The sequence below is a fragment of the Salvelinus alpinus genome, chromosome 15 (assembly GCF_045679555.1).
Source record: "Salvelinus alpinus chromosome 15, SLU_Salpinus.1, whole genome shotgun sequence".
NCBI classification, from domain to species: Eukaryota; Metazoa; Chordata; class Actinopteri; order Salmoniformes; family Salmonidae; genus Salvelinus; species Salvelinus alpinus.
The window spans coordinates 3,211,409-3,237,888 of record NC_092100.1 but is presented as its reverse complement, the minus strand read 5'-3'; the positions used below and the strand labels follow the sequence as shown (position 1 = coordinate 3,237,888).

General features: G+C 41.0%; 2 protein-coding genes across 6 annotated transcripts in view; one reads left to right on the top strand and one right to left on the bottom strand.

Moving 5' to 3' along the window:
* atp1b1a (ATPase Na+/K+ transporting subunit beta 1a) overlaps positions 1 to 19,183 on the top strand; it is a 32,234-nt gene extending 13,051 nt beyond the window's left edge. The window contains exons 2-6 of the mRNA XM_071342287.1: positions 1,552 to 1,680; positions 9,279 to 9,434; positions 12,401 to 12,591; positions 15,640 to 15,723; positions 16,467 to 19,183. Coding sequence (XP_071198388.1) covers positions 1,552 to 1,680; positions 9,279 to 9,434; positions 12,401 to 12,591; positions 15,640 to 15,723; positions 16,467 to 16,727 — 821 coding nt within the window. The 3' untranslated portion in view covers positions 16,728 to 19,183. The remainder of the gene's footprint in view (positions 1 to 1,551; positions 1,681 to 9,278; positions 9,435 to 12,400; positions 12,592 to 15,639; positions 15,724 to 16,466) is intronic.
* Positions 19,184 to 19,186: 3 nt separating this feature from the next.
* nme7 (NME/NM23 family member 7) overlaps positions 19,187 to 26,480 on the bottom strand; it is a 189,250-nt gene continuing 181,956 nt past the window's right edge. For all 5 annotated transcript variants that reach the window (XM_071342282.1, XM_071342281.1, XM_071342278.1 and 2 more), the window contains one exon: positions 19,187 to 19,300. In XM_071342282.1, coding sequence (XP_071198383.1) covers positions 19,268 to 19,300 — 33 coding nt within the window. In that variant the 3' untranslated portion in view covers positions 19,187 to 19,267. The remainder of the gene's footprint in view (positions 19,301 to 26,480) is intronic.

Sequence of the window (26,480 nt, the reverse complement as noted above, 5' to 3'; positions counted from 1 at the left end):
GGTGTAGAGAACAGTAGAGTGGTGTATAGTAAAGAACAGTAGAGTGGTGTAGAGAACAGTAGAGTGGTGTAGAGAACAGTAGAGGGGTGTATAGTAAAACAGTAGAGTGGTGTAGAGAACAGTAGAGTGGTGTAGAGAACAGTAGAGTGGTGTAGAGAACAGTAGAGTGGTGTATAGTTAAGAACAGTAGAGTGGTGTATAGTAAAGAACAGTAGAGTAGAGTGGTGTAGAGTGGTGTCGAGAACAGTAGAGTGGTGTAGAACAGTAGAGTGGAGTATAGAACAGTAGTGGTGTAGAGTAAAGAACAGTAGAGTGTAGTAGTGTATGTGTAGGGGAGGGAATGTTCTGTAATAGTGTATGTGTAGGGAATGTTCTGTAGTAGTGTATGTGTAGGGAATGTTCTGTGTAGTGTAGTGTAGGGAATGTTCTGTAGTAGTGTATGTGTAGGGAATGTTCTGTAGTAGTATGTGTAGGGAATGTTCTGTAGTAGTGTAGGGAATGTTCTGTAGTAGTGTAGGGGATGTTCTGTGGTAGTGTAGGGGATGTTGTGTAGTAGTGTAGGGGATGTTGTGTAGTAGTGTAGGGGATGTTGTGTAGTAGTGTAGGGGATGTTGTGTAGTAGTGTAGGGGATGTTGTGTAGTAGTGTAGGGGATGTTGTGTAGTAGTGTAGGGGATGTTGTGTAGTAGTGTAGGGGATGTTGTGTAGTAGTGTAGGGGATGTTGTGTAGTAGTGTAGGGGATGTTGTGTAGTAGTGTAGGGGATGTTGTGTAGTAGTGTAGGGGATGTTGTGTAGTAGCATTAACAGCAGGATTAACAGGCTGAAGTTTACAGTCAATCCAGAATAAGTAAAACCGTAGAGAGATTTAGTACCAGGAAGATTAACACTCTTGTGCCTCTCACAAAGATTTAGACTGTCTTTGTAATTAAATAAATACTTTAATGACTTCTCATATTGGATCATAAGCACTTATAATGACAGCATCAGCTTAGTTTAGATAAGCAAATATTTGGTTGTTTTTTTCAGCCATTTTGAAAGTGATTTTGTAGACATGTCCATTAGTTACTGAGCTGTGGTGGCAAAGGAGGACACGTTGAATTAGATTTAAAGTCATCTCAATCACCAATATATCCCTATAACCCTCAAATAACATCTATGGTTAAATAACTTGACTTCAAACTTGCTTTTTTTGTTTTGTTGTTGTTGTATTTTGATAAATGATTAGAATTCTAGCTGGCCACGCCACACCCTGCATCGCTCAGCACATTCCTAGTCACTAGAGTTACTCAGCCCTTTAAACCCCCAGCGGTCTTCCGTTCAGCTTCCTGTCAGGCTAATGTCTAACGTGGTTTTCCTGGAGAGGGAAGTTTCCCTGGAATTTCCAGTTAGAATCAATTTCAGGCAACATGTTCAAGGGGGCCTGTATTGTTGACACCCTATTCACCGTGTTAGATCTGCTAAAACAGGACATGCATATCACTACGCCGTCGACTACTAAATCTGTCGCATGTGTCTATTTGTAACGAATCCCTTCGGTCTTTCTCTCCGCAGTTAAAATCTTGTTGTTCTACCTGATCTTCTATGGATGCTTGGCTGGGATTTTCATCGGGACCATCCAGGCCCTGCTGCTAACCCTTAGTAACTACAAACCCACCTACCAGGACAGAGTCGCCCCACCAGGTAAAGACTGCTCTACTCACCATATACTGCTTCATGTTGCTTTACACTGCTTTATACTGTACAATACTACTTTATACTGCTTTATACTACTTTATACTGTACAATACTACTTTATACTGCTTTATACTACTTTATACTGTACTATACTACTTTATACTGCTTTATACTACTTTATACTGTACTATACTACTTTATACTGCTTTATACTACTTTATACTGTACTATACTACTTTATACTGCTTTATACTACTTTATACTGTACTATACTACTTTATACTGCTTTATACTACTTTATACTGTACTATACTACTTTATACTACTTTATACTACTTTATACTGCTTTATACTACTTTATACTGCTTCATGTTGCTTTATACTACTTTATACTGCTTTCTACTACTTTCTACTGCTTTATACTACTTTATACTACTTCCTACTACTTTATACTGCTTTATACTACTTTATCCTGTACTATACTACTTTATACTGCTTTATACTACTTTATACTGTACTATACTACTTTATACTACTTTCTACTACTTTCTACTGCTTTATACTACTTTATACTGCTTCATGTTGCTTTATACTACTTTATCCTGTACTATACTACTTTATACTGCTTTATACTACTTTATACTGTACTATACTACTTTCTACTACTTTCTACTGCTTTATACTACTTTATACTGCTTTATCCTGTATTATACTACTTTATACTACTTTATCCTGTATTATACTACTTTATACTACTTTATCCTGTATTATACTACTTTATGTTGCTTTATGAAATATCCTTTTGTGATTTTGTTAAGTGTGATTTCCATCAGAAGCTAATTGAAGGGATAAGATCTGCAGGTGGTAGAGATTGAGGAATTATACAGTGCATTCGGAAAGTATTCAGACCCCTTGACTTTTTCTTCACATTTTGTTACGTTACAGCCTTATTCTAAAATTATAGTTTTTTCCCTCATCAACCAACACACAATACCCCATAATGACAAAGCAAAAACAGTATTTTGGAAATGTTTGCAAATTTATTAAAAATAACTAAAAAAGTTTTTACGTTCTGTTGGCTCAGTGGAACGAAAAAATGTAATTCCGTTATAATTGAAAGATTATAGCTTCTGTAGTAAATTTGTTTTACAGAGAACATTTATACTGTGGACATAAATGGAAATGGAACCAGGATTAAAACATATAGGCGTAGTAAGGAGCTGTATAATGTATGACAAATAATCTCGAAACTTGAAATACAGGCCTAGATAAAGACCTCATATATGTAAGAGAATATTCGAATAGGCTTTTATCAGAATCGACCATAATGCATTGTACCATCTAAACCGCTGTGAAATATATTTTCCTGAACCAATAATATTGTATTTTCAGCTGTTAGAAGCTGGTGTACAAAACCGAGAGTAAAAGACGCAAAAACTAAACTTAAGATCGGGCAGCATAGAAATAGTGCAGATAGAACAGATCTACCGCGTCTTAGACTTGATTTCAATGAGAATGCCAGATCTATAACTCACATTTCTATGTGAATTTGGTCAGGTCGTCCATAAACGTCCATATTGCAGCTTTAAGGGCTTCTAACGTGTTATTATTGCACGGTGGGTGAAGGGTTGTGGCCCCTTTATGTTGCTGTAATGTGGTTGTCTGCCCACTTCCAAGGTTTCTGTAAAAACCTGCTCCTGAACGCCACCTCCTCCCCACTGAAGGTCCCATTGACCTCAGACAGCTTCAGCCATTTTGTCCTTCACTCTTCCTCCTCCCTGCCTGCCAGCTTCCCGCCTCAGTCTTCTGCTCTGGGAAACACAGCATGCACAGTTTTTACTGGTACTCGACTGCCTGTCTGTTCACGAACACATCTTTGGGATTGGGTTTTCACAACACTGCGTGTGCATGGCAGCTCGTATGAGCCTGTACTCCTGTATGTGGTACAGATGTAGGATCTTAATTTGAGCCAGTTTGCTACAGCAGGAAAATAATCCTGTGGAAATGTGGATTATAGTTAATGGACATTTATGTAGGGGTTGCTCCATTTTTCGTACGGGAAAATCAAGTCTGAAATTTCAAAGTGGATATTTAAACTTTTAAAACCTCAAATACACTACAAATGTTCCTGCAACAGGGTGATCAAATTAAGATCCTAAATCTGTACATTCCCTGGAAATGGCAGAGAATCAACCCTTTAAGCCTGGTGAAATGATTTCTGTAATCTTTTGAAGGCACGTTGAAAGAGTCGAAACAGCCTGTTGTATGAGAAGTTACTGCTGCTTCCTTAGTCTGGCTGGGAGGACGTTTGGAAGCTGTCTCTCTGTCTGTCTGTCTGTCTGTCTGTCTCTGTCTCTGTCTCTGTCTCTGTCTCTGTGTCTGTCTGTCTCGTCAGGGGAAACATGTTAACATGCCAAAACAAAAGTGAGAAGAAACAATAAAAAATGAACAGTAAACATTACACTCATGTTTCAAAGGAATAGAGACATTTCAAATGTCATATTATGGCTACATACAGTGTTATAGTGATGTCAAATAGTTCAAGTACAAAAGGGAAAATAAATAAACAGAAATATGGATTGTATTTACAATGGTGTTTGTTCTTCACTCGTTGCCCTTTTCTTGTCACCCAATAGACACGTGAGTTTAACAACATTGGTTTTACGCTCTCTTTCTCCTAGCCCTACCTACCCTGTCTGTGTCAGGGCATCTCTCCTAGCCCTACCTACCCTGTCTGTGTCAGGGCATCTCTCCTAGCCCTACCTACCCTGTCTGTGTCAGGGCATCTCTCCTAGCCCTACCTACCCTGTCTGTGTCAGGGCATCTCTCCTAGCCCTACCTACCCTGTCTGTGTCAGGGCATCTCTCCTAGCCCTACCTACCCTGTCTGTGTCAGGGCATCTCTCCTAGCCCTACCTACCCTGTCTGTGTCAGGGCATCTCTCCTAGCCCTACCTACCCTGTCTGTGTCAGGGCATCTCTCCTAGCCCTACCTACCCTGTCTGTGTCAGGGCATCTCTCCTAGCCCTACCTACCCTGTCTGTGTCAGGGCATCTCTCCTAGCCCTACCTACCCTGTCTGTGTCAGGGCATCTCTCCTAGCCCTACCTACCCTGTCTGTGTCAGGGCATCTCTCCTAGCCCTACCTACCCTGTCTGTGTCAGGGCATCTCTCCTAGCCCTACCTACCCTGTCTGTGTCAGGGCATCTCTCCTAGCCCTACCTACCCTGTCTGTGTCAGGGCATCTCTCCTAGCCCTACCTACCCTGTCTGTGTCAGGGCATCTCTCCTAGCCCTACCTACCCTGTCTGTGTCAGGGCATCTCTCCTAGCCCTACCTACCCTGTCTGTGTCAGGGCATCTCTCCTAGCCCTACCTACCCTGTCTGTGTCAGGGCATCTCTCCTAGCCCTACCTACCCTGTCTGTGTCAGGGCATCTCTCCTAGCCCTACCTACCCTGTCTGTGTCAGGGCATCTCTCCTAGCCCTACCTACCCTGTCTGTGTCAGGGCATCTCTCCTAGCCCTACCTACCCTGTCTGTGTCAGGGCATCTCTCCTAGCCCTACCTACCCTGTCTGTGTCAGGGCATCTCTCCTAGCCCTACCTACCCTGTCTGTGTCAGGACATCTCTCCTAGCCCTACCTACCCTGTCTGTGTCAGGGCATCTCTCCTAGCCCTACCTACCCTGTCTGTGCCAGGGCATCTCTCCTAGCCCTACCTACCCTGTCTGTGCCAAGGTCTGTTTGCACAGCATATGCTGTCATCTAGGCGGTATTTTTAGCAGCCATTGTAAAAGACTGGCTTCGTGCACATTGGCCTGTCGGCCATTTCCCCCTCCAGAGCTGTTGACTATCAAAGGCCGTCCTGCGCCGCGAGGCAGCAGAAACCACATAAGTAGGTGTGGAGTGTCGTGAGCTGAAGTGAGTTTCCATTGGTGGCCAGATAAAGGAAAGAGACGGCAGCTAGAGTTTAGAGAGCCAAAGTCCTGGCTCTCATTCTGAGGATAAAAGTTTCCATTGTGAGTGAAGACCACGTGAGGCTGGTGGTTGGGTGGGGGCAGGAGCCGTGACTGGAAGTAAAACAACTTGACTGTGTTGAACATGTGACTTCCCATAACATGTGCTAGGATATATGTTTTGAGTAGCTTTAAGATGTGAACGGTTGGTTTTCATTGAGATCTTACGCAATAGACACTGAATGAGGATTTATATTTGGATGCTCTCTCTCTCTCTCTCTCTCTCTCTCTCTCTCTCTCTCTCTCTCTCTCTCTCTCTCTCTCTCTCTCTCTCTCTCTCTCTCTCTCTCTCTCTCTCTCTCTCTCTCTCTCTCTCTCTCTCTCTCTCTCTCTCTCTCTCTCTCTCTCTCTCTCTCTCTCTCTCTCTCTCTCTCTCTCTCTCTCTCTCTCTCTCTCTCTCTCTCTCTCTCTCTCTCTCTCTCTCTCTCTCTCTCTCTCTCTCTCTCTCTCTCTCTCTCTCTCTCTCTCTCTCTCTCTCTCTCCATGCCACGCCTAGCTGTGACCCTGTAGTGTGCACCAGGGCTGTCAATCTGTGGAAAATTACTGCCACAGTTTACATAGAGTTCCCATCTGAAGAGGACTATTAAACACAGAAAGGGGGTCGGGCTTTTATGATTTTATTAACCCAAACGGAAAATAATTAAAGGTTAACCATCATTTATAGCTAAAAATGAATGTTGATTTGAATCTGAAAGAAAGTCAGTTAATTCATGATTCTATATGTTTGTTACGTTGGTATGTCGTGTTTTTATGGTACAACACAGTCTGGGTTACAGTAGACCTTTGAAGAGGCCATTTATAATTCTGTCCTCTCCAACCAGCAGTTCTTCCTCCCCAGTTCTCGACTCAGACTGATTCATAAATGTGGACTCATTCTATGGTTATACCGGTTTCTTATCTTGGGATTTCTACTCCGGTCTAAAAAAACAATCAAATCTTTTTTATTTGTAAAGCGCTTTTCACTTACAGACAGAACTCACAAATCTCTTAACATGTCTCATCTGTATCATCCATACTAACCCAGTGTGTTGTCTACCTACAGGTCTGACCCAGTGTGTTGTCTACCATCCATACTAACCCAGTGTGTTGTCTACCATCCATACTAACCCAGTGTGTTGTCTACCATCCATACTAACCCAGTGTGTTGTCTACCTACAGGTCTAACCCAGTGTGTTGTCTACCATCCATACTAACCCAGTGTGTTGTCTACCATCCATACTAACCCAGTGTGTTGTCTACCATCCATACTAACCCAGTGTGTTGTCTACCATCCATACTAACCCAGTGTGTTGTCTACCATCCATACTAACCCAGTGTGTTGTCTACCTACAGGTCTAACCCAGTGTGGTGTCTACCATCCATACTGACCCAGTGTGTTGTCTACCATCCATACTAACCCAGTGTGTTGTCTACCATCCATACTAACCCAGTGTGTTGTCTACCATCCATACTAACCCAGTGTGTTGTCTACCTACAGGTCTAACCCAGTGTGTTGTCTACCTACAGGTCTAACCCAGTGTGTTGTCTACCATCCATACTGACCCAGTGTGTTGTCTACCATCCATACTAACCCAGTGTGTTGTCTACCATCCATACTAACCCAGTGTGTTGTCTACCATCCATACTAACCCAGTGTGTTGTCTACCTACAGGTCTGACCCAGTGTGTTGTCTACCATCCATACTAACCCAGTGTGTTGTCTACCATCCATACTAACCCAGTGTGTTGTCTACCTACAGGTCTAACCCAGTGTGTTGTCTACCATCCATACTAACCCAGTGTGTTGTCTACCATCCATACTAACCCAGTGTGTTGTCTACCTACAGGTCTAACCCAGTGTGTTGTCTACCATCCATACTAACCCAGTGTGTTGTCTACCATCCATACTAACCCAGTGTGTTGTCTACCATCCATACTGACCCAGTGTGTTGTCTACCATCCATACTAACCCAGTGTGTTGTCTACCATCCATACTAACCCAGTGTGTTGTCTACCATCCATACTAACCCAGTGTGTTGTCTACCTACAGGTCTGACCCAGTGTGTTGTCTACCATCCATACTAACCCAGTGTGTTGTCTACCTACAGGTCTGACCCAGTGTGTTGTCTACCATCCATACTAACCCAGTGTGTTGTTTACCATCCATACTAACCCAGTGTGTTGTCTACCATCCATACTAACCCAGTGTGTTGTCTACCTACAGGTCTGACCCAGTGTGTTGTCTACCATCCATACTAACCCAGTGTGTTGTCTACCATCCATACTAACCCAGTGTGTTGTCTACCTACAGGTCTGACCCAGTGTGTTGTCTACCTACAGGTCTAACCCAGTGTGTTGTCTACCTACAGGTCTAACCCAGTGTGTTGTCTACCATCCATACTAACCCAGTGTGTTGTCTACCATCCATACTAACCCAGTGTGTTGTTTACCATCCATACTAACCCAGTGTGATGTCTACCTACAGGTCTAACCCAGTGTGTTGTCTACCATCCATACTAACCCAGTATGTTGTCTACCATCCATACTGACCCAGTGTGTTGTCTACCATCCATACTAACCCAGTGTGTTGTCTACCATCCATACTAACCCAGTGTGTTGTCTACCATCCATACTAACCCAGTGTGTTGTCTACCTACAGGTCTGACCCAGTGTGTTGTCTACCTACAGGTCTAACCCAGTGTGTTGTCTACCTACAGGTCTAACCCAGTGTGTTGTCTACCATCCATACTAACCCAGTGTGTTGTCTACCATCCATACTAACCCAGTGTGTTGTCTACCATCCATACTAACCCAGTGTGTTGTCTACCATCCATACTAACCCAGTGTGTTGTCTACCATCCATACTAACCCAGTGTGTTGTCTACCATCCATACTAACCCAGTGTGTTGTCTACCTACAGGTCTAACCCAGTGTGTTGTCTACCATCCATACTGACCCAGTGTGTTGTCTACCATCCATACTAACCCAGTGTGTTGTCTACCTACAGGTCTAACCCAGTGTGTTGTCTACCTACAGGTCTAACCCAGTGTGTTGTCTACCATCCATACTAACCCAGTGTGTTGTCTACCATCCATACTAACCCAGTGTGTTGTCTACCATCCATACTAACCCAGTGTGTTGTCTACCTACAGGTCTAACCCAGTGTGTTGTCTACCTACAGGTCTGACCCGGTGTGTTGTCTACCTACAGGTCTGACCCAGTGTGTTGTCTACCTACAGGTCTAACCCAGTGTGTTGTCTACCTACAGGTCTAACCCAGTGTGTTGTCTACCTACAGGTCTAACCCAGTGTGTTGTCTACCTACAGGTCTAACCCAGTGTGTTGTCTACCTACAGGTCTGACCCAGTGTGTTGTCTACCTACAGGTCTAACCCAGTGTGTTGTCTACCTACAGGTCTGACCCAGTGTGTTGTCTACCATCCATACTAACCCAGTGTGTTGTCTACCTACAGGTCTGACCCAGTGTGTTGTCTACCTACAGGTCTAACCCAGTGTGTTGTCTACCTACAGGTCTAACCCAGTGTGTTGTCTACCTACAGGTCTAACCCAGTGTGTTGTCTACCTACAGGTCTGACCCAGTGTGTTGTCTACCTACAGGTTTATCCCACACCCCACGCTCTGAAAAGTTTGAGATCTCTTACAATGTCAACGATGTGGAGACGTATCTGAAGTACACCAAGAGCATCAAGGAGTTCCTGGAGATGTACGATGAGGGGAGGCAGACCGACCAGATGAAGTACGAAGACTGTGGAGGCAAGTACAGACGAGTAGAAACTAGTAAACACTAGTACAGACTAGTAGAAACTAGTAAACACTAGTACAGACTAGTAGACACTAGTACAGACGAGTAGAAACTAGTAAACACTAGTACAGACTAGTAGACACTAGTACAGACTAGTGTAGACACTAGTACAGACTAGTAGACACTAGTACATTAGTAAACACTAGTGCAGACTAGTACAGCCTAGTAGACACTAGTACAGACTAGTAGAAACTATTAAACACTAGAACAGACTAGTAGACACTAGAACAGATTAGTAGACACTAGTACAGATTAGTACAGACTAGTGGACACTAGTACAGACTAGTGGACACTAGTACAGACTAGTAGACACTAGTACAGACCTGTAGACACTAGTACAGACTAGTGGACACTAGTAGACACTAGTACAGCCTAGTAGACACTAGTACAGCCTAGTAGACACTAATACATCCTAGTAGACACTAGTGCAGACTACACTAGTACAGCCTAGTAGACACTAGTACAGCCTAGTAGACACTAGTACAGCCTAGTAGACACTAGTACATTAGTAAACACTAGTGCAGACTAGTAGACACTAGTACAGACTAGTAGAAACTATTAGACACTGAACAGACTAGTAAACACTAGAACAGACTAGTATACACTAGAACAGATTAGTAGACACTAGTACAGATTAGTACAGACTAGTGGACACTAGTACAGACTAGTAGACACTAGTACAGACTAGTAGACACTAGTACAGACCTGTAGACACTAGTACAGACTAGTGGACACTAGTATACACTAGTACAGACCAGTAGACACTAGTAGACACTAGTACAGACTAGTGGACACTAGTAGACACTAGTACAGACTAGTAGACACTAGTACAGACTAGTGGACACTAGTATAGACTAGTGGACACTAGTACAGACTAGTAGACACTAGTACAGACTAGTGGACACTAGTACAGACTAGTAGACACTAGTACAGACTAGTAGACACTAGTACAGACTAGTAGACACTAGTAGACACTAGTGGACACTAGTACAGACTAGTAGACACTAGTAGACACTAGTACAGACCTGTAGACACTAGTACAGACTAGTGGACACTAGTATACACTAGTACAGACCAGTAGACACTAGCACAGACTAGTGGACACTAGTAGACACTAGTACAGCCTAGTAGGCACTAGTACAGACTAGTAGACAATAGTACAGCCTAGTAGACAATAGTACAGACTAGTAGACACTAGTACATTAGTAAACACTAGTGCAGACTAGTAGACACTAGTACAGACTAGTAGAAACTATTAGACACTAGAACAGACTAGTAGACACTAGAACAGATTAGTAGACACTAGTACAGATTAGTACAGACTAGTGGACACTAGTACAGACCTGTAGACACTAGTACAGACTAGTGGACACTAGTATACACTAGTACAGACCAGTAGACACTAGTACAGACTAGTGGACACTAGTAGACACTAGTACAGACTAGTGGACACTAGTAGACACTAGTACAGACTAGTGGACACTAGTACAGACTAGTAGACACTAGTACAGACTAGTAGACACTAGTACAGACTAGTAGACACTAGTACAGACTAGTAGACACTAGTACAGACTAGTAGACACTAGTACATACTAGTAGACACTAGTACAGACTAGTAGACACTAGTATAGACTAGTAGACACTAGTACAGACCAGTAGACACTAGTAGACACTAGTACAGACTAGTAGAGACGAGTAGACACTAGTACAGACTAGTAGAAACTAGTGGACACTAGTACAGACTAGTAGACACTAGTACAGACTAGTAGAAACTAGTACAGACTAGTAGACAATAGTAGACCTTAGCAATACCTGCATTGTATCCCAAAGGCACTGTATTCCCTTTATAGTGCACTACTTTTGACCAGGGCACTAAATCAGAAATAGGGTGCCATTGGGTTTCAGGTCTGGGATAGTAATGAATGGGTATGGATGGCTTGGGCATGGCAATATGCTGCGCAATATAATGGCAGATTGATAATTGACTAATTGATTGAATTTTTGTTGGGTGTTTAATATTGTTAAACATTATTGTTTAATGTCTGGTACATTGAAGGGGTGTTACTGTAAACAACTTAAACTGGTTTATTAATGTACCCTGTCAGGGTTTAGTTATGCTGTGTCTGGTGTAGTGATAAGGTACCCTGTCAGGGTTTAGTTATGCTGTGTCTGGTGTAGTGATAAGGTACCCTGTAAGGGTTTAGTCATGCTGTGTCTGGTGTAGTGATAAGGTACCCTGTCAGGGTTTAGTCATGCTGTGTCTGGTGTAGTGATAAGGTACCCTGTAAGGGTTTAGTCATGCTGTGTCTGGTGTAGTGATAAGGTACCCTGTCAGGGTTTAGTCATGCTGTGTCTGGTGTAGTGATAAGGTACCCTGTCAGGGTTTAGTCATGCTGTCTCTGGTGTAATGATAAGGTACCCTGTCAGGGTTTAGTTATGCTGTGTCTGGTGTAGTGATAAGGTTCCCTGTCAGGGTTTAGTTATGCTGTGTCTGGTGTAGTGATACGGTACCCTGTCAGGGTTTAGTCATGCTGTGTCTGGTGTAATGATAAGGTACCCTGTCAGGGTTTAGTCATGCTGTGTCTGGTGTAGTGATAAGGTACCCTGTCAGGGTTTAGTCATGCTGTGTCTGGTGTAGTGATAAGGTACCCTGTCAGGGTTTAGTTATGCTGTGTCTGGTGTAGTGATAAGGTACCCTGTCAGGGTTTAGTTATGCTGTCTCTGGTGTAATGATAAGGTACCCTGTCAGGGTTTAGTCATGCTGTGTCTGGTGTAGTGATAAGGTACCCTGTCAGGGTTTAGTCATGCTGTGTCTGGTGTAGTGATAAGGTACCCTGTCAGGGTTTAGTTATGCTGTGTCTGGTGTATATTGTCTGCTCACGTGCCTGATCTAATAGGTGTCTCTCTGTGCCTGTAGAATTACCTGAATCGTACAGGGACCGTGGTGAGCTGGAGAGTGACGTTGGAGAGAGGAAGGTCTGCAGGTTCAAGCGGACCTGGCTGGGACCCTGTGCTGGTCTGGAAGGTCACGACGAAAGCTTCGGCTTCAAGGATGGGAAACCCTGCCTGATCGCCAAGCTCAACAGGATCGTCAACTTCAGACCAAGGGTATGTACACCTGCCCCACGCTAATCTAGTTTATACCATTGATTAAGCTTGGTTAACATAGAAGTAAAGTCTTGTGTAATTTAGTCAGCTGTGTGATTCACTTCCGGGTCCATACGTGTTCGTTTTTGCTGGAACTCTCAATATCGAAGTCTCTACCATCGCAAGGAAACTCTCAGCCAATAACGAAGTCTCTACCATCACAAGGAAACTCTCAGCCAATAACGAAGTCTCTACCCTCACAAGGAAACTCTCAGCCAATATCGAAGTCTCTACCATCGCAAGGAAACTCTCAGCCAATAACGAAGTCTCTACCATCACAAGGAAACTCTCAGCCAATAACGAAGTCTCTACCATCACAAGGAAACGCTCAGCCAATAACGAAGTCTCTACCATCGCAAGGAAACTCTCAGCCAATAACGAAGTCTCTACCATCGCAAGGAAACTCTCAGCCAATAACGAAGTCTCTACCATCGCAAGGAAACTCTCAGCCAATAACGAAGTCTCTACCCTCACAAGGAAACGCTCAGCCAATAACGAAGTCTCTACCCTCACAAGGAAACTCTCAGCCAATAATGAAGTCTCTACCCTCACAAGGAAACTCTCAGCCAATAACGAAGTCTCTACCCTCACAAGGAAACTCTCAGCCAATAACGAAGTCTCTACCCTCACAAGGAAACTCTCAGCCAATAACGAAGTCTCTAACCTCACAAGGAAACTCTCAGCCAATATCGAAGTCTCTACCATCGCAAGGAAACTCTCAGCCAATAACGAAGTCTCTACCATCGCAAGGAAACTCTCAGCCAATAACGAAGTCTCTACCATCACAAGGAAACGCTCAGCCAATAACGAAGTCTCTACCATCGCAAGGAAACTCTCAGCCAATAACGAAGTCTCTACCATCACAAGGAAACTCTCAGCCAATAACGAAGTCTCTACCATCGCAAGGAAACTCTCAGCCAATAACGAAGTCTCTACCCTCACAAGGAAACGCTCAGCCAATAACGAAGTCTCTACCCTCACAAGGAAACTCTCAGCCAATAACGAAGTCTCTACCCTCACAAGGAAACTCTCAGCCAATAATGAAGTCTCTACCCTCACAAGGAAACTCTCAGCCAATAACGAAGTCTCTACCCGCACAAGGAAACTCTCAGCCAATAACGAAGTCTCTACCCTCACAAGGAAACTCTCAGCCAATAACGAAGTCTCTACCCTCACAAGGAAACTCTCAGCCAATAACGAAGTCTCTACCCTCACAAGGAAACTCTCAGCCAATAACGAAGTCTCTACCCTCACAAGGAAACTCTCAGCCAATAACGAAGTCTCTACCCTCACAAGGAAACCCTCAGCCAATAACGAAGTCTCTACCCTCACAAGGAAACTCTCAGCCAATAACGAAGTCTCTACCATCACAAGGAAACTCTCAGCCAATAACGAAGTCTCTACCATCACAAGGAAACTCTCAGCCAATAACGAAGTCTCTACCCTCACAAGGAAACTCTCAGCCAATAACGAAGTCTCTACCATCACAAGGAAACTCTCAGCCAATAACGAAGTCTCTACCCTCACAGGGAAACTCTCAGCCAATAACGAAGTCTCTACCATCACAAGGAAACTCTCAGCCAATAACGAAGTCTCTACCCTCACAAGGAAACTCTCAGCCAATAACGAAGTCTCTACCCTCACAAGGAAACTCTCAGCCAATAACGAAGTCTCTACCATCACAAGGAAACTCTCAGCCAATAACGAAGTCTCTACCATCGCAAGGAAACTCTCAGCCAAAGCCCCCCCCCCCCCTTTATGATTCGTGTGGGCGCACACCAAGCATTCAAGGTGAAGCCGCCGTTGACGAAAAGCCCCAAAACGGATCTACTGCTGCTCGAACATCGAGCATCCCATTCAGTCCTGGAAGACTCTTCGGTCTACACGTAGAATCTGCTCACAGGAGATTAACCATCGATTAGCTAACTATATCACATGTATTGATTTATTTTAGGTTTCCTTCAATTTCCTGTGGTAGACACAATTCAGCTTTTAGTCGCCATGTATACTGAACTGAAACTAAACCATCCTGTGATCTCATGGTTTCTTATGTGCCAGAACACAGCCTGTATCAACAGGAAACACAGCCTGTATCAACAGGAAACACAGCCTGTATCAACAGGAAACACAGCCTGTATCAACAGGAAACACAGCCTGTATCAACAGGAAACACAGCCTGTATCAACAGACCCTCCAGACCTGAAACACAGCCTGTATGAATATATTAAACCGAAGAAGTTTCTCCATGATTCTACTTCCTGTAGTCTTGACTGTGTGGTGATAGAGGTTACCACTGAGGGACACTTCACATAAATGGTTTCAGGGTGATAACCTGATAATGACAACAGTGCTTATTGGTCAGGGTAGGGTAAGGTGCTAATGCTGATTGGTCTGTCTGGGGTAGGGTAAGGTGCTAATGCTGATTGGTCTGTCTGGGTTAGGTTAGTATGATAATGCTGATGGGTCTGTCTGGGTTAGGTTAAGGTGCTAATGCTGATTGGTCTGTCTGGGTTAGGTTAAGGTGATAATGCTGATGGGTCTGTCTGGGTTAGGTTAAGGTGATAATGCTGATGGGTCTGTCTGGGTTAGGTTAAGGTGCTAATGCTGATTGGTCTGTCTGGGTTAGGTTAAGGTGATAATGCTGATTGGTCTGTCTGGGTTAGGTTCATATGATAATGCTGATGGGTCTGTCTGGGTTAGGTTCATATGATAATGCTGATTGGTCTGTCTGGGTTAGGTGATAATGCTGAATGGTCTGTCTGGGTTAGGTTAAGGTGATAATGCTGATTGGTCAGTCTGGGTTAGGTGATAATGCTGATTGGTCTGTCTGGGTTAGGTTAAGGTGATAATGCTGATGGGTCAGTCTGGGTAAGGTGATAATGCTGATTGGTCAGTCTGGGTAAGGTGATAATGCTGATTGGTCAGTCTGGGTAAGGTGATAATGCTGATTGGTCAGTCTGGGTAAGGTGATAATGCTGATTGGTCAGTCTGGTCTGTGTTTTGTTTCAGCCTCCAACCAACAACGCCTCTGTCCCTGATGCCGGCCAGAGCAGAGTCCAGGCCAACGTCATGCCCATCCACTGTCAGAACAAGGTACGCCTCACATGGGAAGCAGATCATATAGACTACATTCAAAATGGCACCCTGTCCCCTATATAGTGCACTACTTTTGACCAGGGCCAATAGGGTTCTGGTCAAAATGGCACTCTTTCCCCTATATAGTGCACTACCTTTGACCAGGGCCAATAGGGTTCTGGTCAAAATGGCACCCTTTCCCCTATATAGTGCACTACCTTTGACCAGGGCCAATAGGGTTCCGGTCAAAAGGGTGCCATTTCCCCTATATAGTGCACTACTTTTGACCAGGGCCAATAGGGTTCTGGTCAAAATGGCACCCTTTCCCCTATATAGTGCACTACTTTTGACCAGGGCCAATAGGGTTCCGGTCAAAAGGGTGCCATTTCCCCTATATAGTGCACTACTTTTGACCAGGGCCAATAGGGTTCCGGTCAAAAGGGTGCCATTTCCCCTATATAGTGCACTACTTTTGACCAGGGCCAATAGGGTTCCGGTCAAAAGGGTGCCATTTCCCCTATATAGTGCACTACTTTTGACCAGGGCCAATATGGACCAGGGCCAATTCCGATGCAACCATATCATGGACTTGTTGTTCCCTTACATCACGCTGTCAGGGTTAAATGCTATGCTTGTTCTCTGCATGTGGTTTTTAGTCCTGCTAGATTCAGTTGTAATATAGAACTAGTTTATACCTTAGGAAAAATATCCAACACTGTTCTGTAATGCCAGCCTACTAACTGTGATGTCATTCTCTACAGAGAGAGGAGGATGCTAGCAAGATTGGTGAGATCAAGTACTATGGCATGGGCATGGGGTTCCCCCTCCAGTACTACCCCTACTATGGCAAGCTGCTGCAGCCCCAGTACCTGCAACCTCTGGTGGCCATTCAGTTTACCAACCTCACCTTCAACGAGGAGCTGCGTCTCGAGTGCAAAGTGTACGGAGCGAACATTGACTACAGCGAGAAAGATCGCTACCAAGGACGCTTTGACGTTAAGTTCACTATCGCCAATTCATGACCTCAGCTATGAAAAACAGCACTGTTATCTTCCCACATTTCAAAACAAGATGATTTAGAGAGAAAAAAATTATAGTTATATTAAAAACACGACTAGTCTTGGAACAAACTTTCATAATATACGGGACCTACAGTCAATCTGTGTACACTACACTGGCTTCCTGCATAATGTCTAGGGTTAGAATGTACACTACACTGGCTTCCTGCATAATGTCTATGGTTAGAATGTACACTACACTGGCTTCCTGCATAATGTCTAGGGTTAGAATGTACTTTACAGGAAGAGTAGCAATAGCAACATATTTATTCTACTGTAAATGAGAAGTCCTTGAGCCATGGGACATGTTCATCTCTTACTGTAAATTGCAATTCCACTACTGATATTGTAGCAAGCAGTGTTTCTGTCTGTCCGCTAAGTATTCTGCCTAATGTGCTTTCTATATATTTTTGGAGTGTCCAGTACAGTAGTGGCATACAGTGGTCCTTTCCAAGCCATGTTGTAATTTCTGCTGTCTTATGTCAGTAAGCTTTAGTGGTCCAAGGTGTGTGTGTTCGTGTGTGTTTGTGTGTTATAATGTACTCTTACTAACTGAAAATACTGGCATGGTACGCTCTGATCTCTAAGTCTGTCAGTAAATGGCTGCACTCCCTGGAATGTTTTTCCTGTGTCTTTCTGACTTGATTGTGGGAGAATTATTTCTACATGACTTTTTTTTCCTTTTTGGATCAACTTTAATATGGGACAGAGAGTTTAATGAAATGTCTGTTCGATGCTTCTCCTCTTCCCTCTGTTCATTGCTTCTCCTCCTCCTCTCCCTCTGTTCAATGCTTCTCCGCCTCTCCCTCTGCTTCTCCTCCTCCTCTCCCTCTGCTTCTCCTCCTCCTCTCTCTATGTTCAATGCTTCTCCTCCTCCTCCCTCTGTTCAATGCTTCTCCTCCTCCTCTCCCTCTGTTCAATGCTTCTCCTCCTCCTCTCCTTCTGTTCAATGCTTCTCCTCCTCCTCCCTCTGTTCAATGCTTCTCCTCCTCCTCTCCCTCTGTTCAATGCTTCTCCTCCTCCTCTATGTTCAATGCTTCTCCTCCTCTCCCTCTGTTCGATGCTTCTCCTCCTCCTCTCTCTCTGCTCAATGCTTCTCCTCCTCCTCTCCCTCTGTTCAATGCTTCTCCTCCTCCTCTCCCTCTGTTCAATGCTTCTCCTCCTCCTCTCCCTCTGTTCAATGCTTCTCCTCCTCCTCTCTCTATGTTCAATGCTTCTCCTCCTCCTCTCCCTCTGTTCAATGCTTCTCCTCCTCCTCTCCCTATGCTTCTCCTCCTCCTCTCTCTCTGTTCAATGCTTCTCCTCCTCCTCTCTCTATGTTCAATGCTTCTCCTCCTCCTCTCTCTCTGCTCAATGCTTCTCCTCCTCTCCCTCTGTTCAATGCTTCTCCTCCTCCTCTCTCTATGTTCAATGCTTCTCCTCCTCCTCTCTCTCTGCTCAATGCTTCTCCTCCTCCTCCTCTCTCTCTGCTCAATGCTTCTCCTCCTCCTCTCCCTCTGTTCAATGCTTCTCCTCCTCCTCTCCCTATGCTTCTCCTCCTCCTCTCTCTATGTTCAATGCTTCTCCTCCTCCTCTCCCTCTGCTTCTCCTCCTCCTCTCTCTCTGCTCAATGCTTCTCCTCCTCCTCTCCCTCTGTTCAATGCTTCTCCTCCTCCTCTCCCTATGCTTCTCCTCCTCCTCTCTCTATGTTCAATGCTTCTCCTCCTCCTCTCTCTCTGCTCAATGCTTCTCCTCCTCCTCTCTCTCTGTTCAATGCTTCTCCTCCTCCTCTCCCTCTGTTCAATGCTTCTCCTCCTCCTCTCTCTCTGTTCAATGCTGCTCCTCCTCCTCTCTCTCTGTTCAATGCTTCTCCTCCTCCTCTCCCTCTCAATGCTTCTCCTCCTCCTCTCTCTCTGTTCAATGCTTCTCCTCCTCCTCTCTCTCTGCTCAATGCTTCTCCTCCTCCTCTTCTCTCTGTTCAATGCTTCTCCTCCTCCTCTCTCTCTGTAGTCTAGAGCTAGCAGTGTTCTGTGTGTCCAGCAGCAGGCAGGGAGACTAGCTTCCTTCCTCCTTCATGGAAACACTGACAGCAACTTTTGTGCTTTTAAAAACAAATTCTTGTTTTGTTGTTGCTGGAGACATCACATGACGTGGTGTAACTTTCTAATGGAATGTTTTTAGTCATTTTCATGGTGGAAGAGTTTTATATTTATGCAGTTGTACAATTTTTTTTTTCCCCCAGGAAAAAGTGTAAATGTATGGATCCGATACCAAAGTCGCTGGTCAAAAAGTTAGAATATCTGAAGCAATGCAGTACCCTGTGTAATAGGATGTTTTGTTGGTGTAAAAGTGATTAATGTTGAACGTCAGGAGTCCATCTGCTCTTGTCATTTTATTTCATCTGGGTAAGACCTTAAAAAGACAAATAAATTGAGAAATTATCCTGTGGTCAATGTCTCTTTTATTTAAATACATACTCATAGAAATGGAATGTGTATTTGTGTAAAAAAAAAATAAAAAAAACTTCATCCATCCAAAATCTTGAAGAAATATTGGACCTGTTGAGAAGGAAAATGAACAATTATGAACTATTAGCAATCTCTGAAAAATGACTCAATTCTCCTGAAATCCTAGTTTAGAAACAGGCTTACTGTAACATTGATAGATAGGCCACATCATTTAAAAAAGCTATCCCAGACAGCATATGCTTAGGTTGAGTTATAGTAGAGTATAGGTTGAGTTATAGTAGAATATAGGTTGAGTTATAGTAGAATATAGGTTGAGTTATAGTAGAATATAGGTTGAGTTATAGTAGAGTATAGGTTGAGTTATAGTAGAGTATAGGTTGAGTTATAGTAGAATATAGGTTGAGTTATAGTAGAGTATAGGTTGAGTTATAGTAGAGTATAGATTGAGTTATAGTAGAATAGTAGAATATAGGTTGAGCTATAGTAGAATATAGGTTGAGTTATAGTAGAATATAGGTTGAGTTATAGTAGAACATAGGTTGAGTTATAGTAGAATATAGGTTGAGTTATAGTAGAATAGTAGAATATAGGTTGAGTTATAGTAGAATATAGGTTGAGTTATAGTAGAATATAGGTTGAGTTATAGTAGAATAGTAGAGTATAGGTTGAGTTATAGTAGAATATAGGTTGAGTTATAGTAGAATATAGGTTGAGTTATAGTAGAATAGTAGAGTATAGGTTGAGTTATAGTAGAATAGTAGAATATAGGTTGAGTTATAGTAGAATAGTAGAATATAGGTTGAGTTATAGTAGAACATAGGTTGAGTTATAGTAGAATATAGGTTGAGTTATAGTAGAGTATAGGTTGAGTTATAGTAGAGTATAGGTTGAGTTATAGTAGAATATAGGTTGAGTTATAGTTGAGTTATAGTAGAATAGTAGAATATAGGTTGAGCTATAGTAGAGTATAGGTTGAGTTATAGTAGAATATAGGTTGAGTTATAGTAGAGTATAGGTTGAGTTATAGTAGAATAGTAGAATATAGGTTGAGCTATAGTAGAATAGTAGAATATAGGTTGAGTTATAGTAGAATATAGGTTGAGTTATAGTAGAACATAGGTTGAGTTATAGTAGAATATAGGTTGAGTTATAGTAGAATATAGGTTGAGCTATAGTAGAATAGTAGAATATAGGTTGAGCTATAGTAGAATAGTAGAATATAGGTTGAGTTATAGTAGAATATAGGTTGAGTTATAGTAGAATATAGGTTGAGTTATAGTAGAATAGTAGAATATAGGTTGAGTTATAGTAGAATATAGGTTGAGTGATAGTAGAGTAGTAGAATATAGGTTGAGCTATAGTAGATTAGTAGAATATAGGTTGAGTTATAGTATAATATAGGTTGAGTTATAGTAGAATATAGGTTGAGTTATAGTAGAATAGAGGTTGAGCTATAGTAGAATAGTAGAATATAGGTTGAGTTATAGTAGAATATAGGTTGAGTTATAGTAGAATATAGGTTGAGTTATAGTAGAATAGTAGAATATAGGTTGAGTTATAGTAGAATATAGGTTGAGTGATAGTAGAGTAGTAGAATATAGGTTGAGCTATAGTAGATTAGTAGAATATAGGTTGAGTTATAGTATAATATAGGTTGAGTTATAGTAGAATATAGGTTGAGCTATAGTAGAATAGTAGAATATAGGTTGAGTTATAGTAGAATAGTAGAATATAGGTTGAGTTATAGTAGAACATAGGTTGAGTTATAGTAGAATATAGGTTGAGTTATAGTAGAGTATAGGTTGAGTTATAGTAGAGTATAGGTTGAGTTATAGTAGAATATAGGTTGAGTTATAGTTGAGTTATAGTAGAATAGTAGAATATAGGTTGAGCTATAGTAGAGTATAGGTTGAGTTATAGTAGAATATAGGTTGAGTTATAGTAGAGTATAGGTTGAGTTATAGTAGAATAGTAGAATATAGGTTGAGCTATAGTAGAATAGTAGAATATAGGTTGAGTTATAGTAGAATATAGGTTGAGTTATAGTAGAACATAGGTTGAGTTATAGTAGAATATAGGTTGAGTTATAGTAGAATAGTAGAATATAGGTTGAGTTATAGTAGAATAGTAGAATATAGGTTGAGTTATAGTAGAATATAGGTTGAGCTATAGTAGAATAGTAGAATATAGGTTGAGCTATAGTAGAATAGTAGAATATAGGTTGAGTTATAGTAGAATATAGGTTGAGTTATAGTAGAATATAGGTTGAGTTATAGTAGAATAGTAGAATATAGGTTGAGTTATAGTAGAATATAGGTTGAGTGATAGTAGAGTAGTAGAATATAGGTTGAGCTATAGTAGATTAGTAGAATATAGGTTGAGTTATAGTATAATATAGGTTGAGTTATAGTAGAATATAGGTTGAGTTATAGTAGAATAGAGGTTGAGCTATAGTAGAATAGTAGAATATAGGTTGAGTTATAGTAGAATATAGGTTGAGTTATAGTAGAATAGTAGAATATAGGTTGAGTTATAGTAGAATATAGGTTGAGTTATAGTAGAATATAGGTTGAGTTATAGTAGAATAGTAGAGTATAGGTTGAGTTATAGTAGAATAGTAGAATATAGGTTGAGTTATAGTAGAATAGTAGAGTATAGGTTGAGTTATAGTAGAATATAGGTTGAGTTATAGTAGAATAGTAGAGTATAGGTTGAGTTATAGTAGAATAGTAGAATATAGGTTGAGTTATAGTAGAATATAGGTTGAGTTATAGTAGAATATAGGTTGAGTGATAGTAGAGTAGTAGAATATAGGTTGAACTATAGTAGAATAGTAGAATATAGGTTGAGTTATAGTAGAGTATAGGTTGAGTTATAGTAGAATAGTAGAATATAGGTTGAGTTATAGTAGAACATAGGTTGAGTTATAGTAGAATATAGGTTGAGTTATAGTAGAGTATAGGTTGAGTTATAGTAGAGTATAGGTTGAGTTATAGTAGAATATAGGTTGAGTTATAGTTGAGTTATAGTAGAATAGTAGAATATAGGTTGAGCTATAGTAGAGTATAGGTTGAGTTATAGTAGAATATAGGTTGAGTTATAGTAGAGTATAGGTTGAGTTATAGTAGAATAGTAGAATATAGGTTGAGCTATAGTAGAATAGTAGAATATAGGTTGAGTTATAGTAGAATATAGGTTGAGTTATAGTAGAACATAGGTTGAGTTATAGTAGAATATAGGTTGAGTTATAGTAGAATAGTAGAATATAGGTTGAGTTATAGTAGAATAGTAGAATATAGGTTGAGTTATAGTAGAATATAGGTTGAGCTATAGTAGAATAGTAGAATATAGGTTGAGCTATAGTAGAATAGTAGAATATAGGTTGAGTTATAGTAGAATATAGGTTGAGTTATAGTAGAATATAGGTTGAGTTATAGTAGAATAGTAGAATATAGGTTGAGTTATAGTAGAATATAGGTTGAGTGATAGTAGAGTAGTAGAATATAGGTTGAGCTATAGTAGATTAGTAGAATATAGGTTGAGTTATAGTATAATATAGGTTGAGTTATAGTAGAATATAGGTTGAGTTATAGTAGAATAGAGGTTGAGCTATAGTAGAATAGTAGAATATAGGTTGAGTTATAGTAGAATATAGGTTGAGTTATAGTAGAATAGTAGAATATAGGTTGAGTTATAGTAGAATATAGGTTGAGTTATAGTAGAATATAGGTTGAGTTATAGTAGAATAGTAGAGTATAGGTTGAGTTATAGTAGAATAGTAGAATATAGGTTGAGTTATAGTAGAATAGTAGAGTATAGGTTGAGTTCTAGTAGAATATAGGTTGAGTTATAGTAGAATAGTAGAGTATAGGTTGAGTTATAGTAGAATAGTAGAATATAGGTTGAGTTATAGTAGAATATAGGTTGAGTTATAGTAGAATATAGGTTGAGTGATAGTAGAGTAGTAGAATATAGGTTGAACTATAGTAGAATAGTAGAATATAGGTTGAGTTATAGTAGAATATAGGTTGAGCTATATTAGAATAGTAGAGTATAGGTTGAGTTATAGTAGAGTATAGGTTGAGTTATAGTATAATAGTAGAGTATAGGTTGAGTTATAGTAGAATAGTAGAGTATAGGTTGAGTTATAGTAGAGTATAGGTTGAGTTATAGTAGAGTATAGGTTGAGCTATAGTAGAATATAGGTTGAGTTATAGTAGAGTATAGGTTGAGTTATAGTAGAGTATAGGTTGAGTTATAGTAGAGTATAGGTTGAGTTATAGTAGAGTATAGGTTGAGTTATAGTAGAGTATAGGTTGAGTTATAGTAGAATATAGGTTGAGTTATAGTAGAGTATAGGTTGAGTTATAGTAGAGTATAGGTTGAGTTATAGTAGAGTATAGGTTGAGTTATAGTAGAATATAGGTTGAGTTATAGTAGAATATAGGTTGAGTTATAGTAGAATAGTAGAGTATAGGTTGAGTTATAGTAGAATATAGGTTGAGTTATAGTAGAATATAGGTTGAGTTATAGTAGAATATAGGTTGAGTTATAGTAGAATAGTAGAGTATAGGTTGAGTTATAGTAGAATAGTAGAATATAGGTTGAGTTATAGTAGAATAGTAGAATATAGGTTGAGTTATAGTAGAATAGTAGAGTATAGGTTGAGTTATAGTAGAATATAGGTTGAGTTATAGTAGAATAGTAGAATATAGGTTGAGTTATAGTAGAATATAGGTTGAGTTATAGTAGAATATAGGTTGAGTTATAGTAGAATAGTAGAGTATAGGTTGAGTTATAGTAGAATATAGGTTGAGTTATAGTAGAATATAGGTTGAGTTATAGTAGAATAGTAGAGTATAGGTTGAGTTATAGTAGAATAGTAGAATATAGGTTGAGTTATAGTAGAATAGTAGAATATAGGTTGAGTTATAGTAGAATAGTAGAGTATAGGTTGAGCTATAGTAGAATATAGGTTGAGTTATAGTAGAATAGTAGAATATAGGTTGAGTTATAGTAGAATAGTAGAATGTAGGTTGAGTTATAGTAGAATAGTAGAATATAGGTTGAGTTATAGTAGAATATAGGTTGAGTTATAGTAGAATATAGGTTGAGTTATAGTAGAATATAGGTTGAGTTATAGTAGAATATAGGTTGAGTTATAGTAGAATAGTAGAATATAGGTTGAGTTATAGTAGAATATAGGTTGAGTTATAGTAGAGTATAGGTTGAGTTATAGTAGAATATAGGTTGAGTTATAGTGGAATAGTAGAATATAGGTTGAGTTATAGTAGAATAGTAGAATATACGTTGAGCTATAGTAGAATAGTAGAATATAGGTTGAGTTATAGTAGAGTATAGGTTGAGTTATAGTAGAATAGTAGAGTATAGGTTGAGTTATAGTAGAATAGTAGAATATAGGTTGAGTTATAGTAGAATATAGGTTGAGTTATAGTAGAATATAGGTTGAGTTATAGTAGAATATAGGTTGAGTTATAGTAGAATAGTAGAGTATAGGTTGAGCTATAGTAGAATAGTAGAATATAGGTTGAGTTATAGTAGAATATAGGTTGAGTTATAGTGGAATAGTAGAATATAGGTTGAGTTATAGTAGAATAGTAGAGTATAGGTTGAGCTATAGTAGAATAGTAGAATATAGGTTGAGTTATAGTAGAGTATAGGTTGAGCTATAGTAGAATAGTAGAATATAGGTTGAGTTATAGTAGAATAGTAGAGTATAGGTTGAGCTATAGTAGAATAGTAGAATATAGGTTGAGTTATAGTAGAGTATAGGTTGAGCTATAGTAGAATAGTAGAATATAGGTTGAGTTATAGTAGAATAGTAGAGTATAGGTTGAGCTATAGTAGAATAGTAGAATATAGGTTGAGTTATAGTAGAGTATAGGTTGAGTTATAGTAGAGTATAGGTTGAGTTGTAGTAGAGTATAGGTTGAGTTATAGTAGAGTATAGGTTGAGTTATAGTAGAATAGTATAATATAGGTTGAGTTATAGTAGAGTATAGTAGTTTCAGTATTAAAGGTTTGATCAGGCAACTTTGATCAAGACAGACTGACAAACTGAGACAGACTGTGACAAACTGTGACAGACAGACAGACAGACTGGGACAGACAGACAGACAGACAGGGACAGACAGACAGACTGGGACAGACAGACAGACTGAGACAGACAGACAGACTGGGACAGACAGACAGACAGACAGACAGACTGAGACAGACTGGGACAGACAGACAGACAGACTGGGACAGACAGACAGACAGACTGGGACAGACAGACAGACTGAGACAGACAGACAGACTGGGGACAGACAGACAGACTGACAGACAGACAGACTGGGACAGACAGACAGACTGGGACAGACAGACAGACTGAGACAGACAGACAGACAGACTGAGACAGACTGAGACAGACTGAGACAGACTGAGACAGACAGACAGACTGAGACAGACAGACAGACAGACAGACAGACTGGGACAGACAGACAGACTGGGACAGACAGACAGACTGAGACAGACAGACAGACTGGGACAGACAGACAGACTGAGACAGACTGACAGACTGAGACAGACAGACAGACAGACTGGGACAGACAGACAGACAGACAGACTGGGACAGACAGACAGACTGGGACAGACAGACAGACTGGGACAGACAGACAGACTGGGACAGACAGACAGACTGAGACAGACAGACAGACTGAGACAGACAGACAGACTGGGACAGACAGACAGACTGGGACAGACAGACAGACTGAGACAGACAGACAGACTGAGACAGACTGGGACAGACAGACAGACAGACTGGGACAGACAGACTGAGACAGACAGACAGACTGAGACAGACAGACAGACTGAGACAGACTGGGACAGACAGACAGACTGAGACAGACAGACAGACTGGGACAGACAGACAGACTGAGACAGACAGACAGACTGGGACAGACAGACAGACTGGGACAGACAGACAGACTGAGACAGACAGACAGACAGACTGAGACAGACAGACAGACTGGGACAGACAGACAGACTGAGACAGACAGACAGACAGAGACAGACAGACAGACAGAGACAGACAGACTGGGTCAGACAGACAGACTGAGACAGACAGACAGACTGAGACAGACAGACAGACTGGGACAGACAGACAGACTGAGACAGACAGACAGACTGAGACAGACAGACAGACTGGGACAGACAGACAGACTGGGACAGACAGACAGACTGAGACAGACAGACAGACTGAGACAGACAG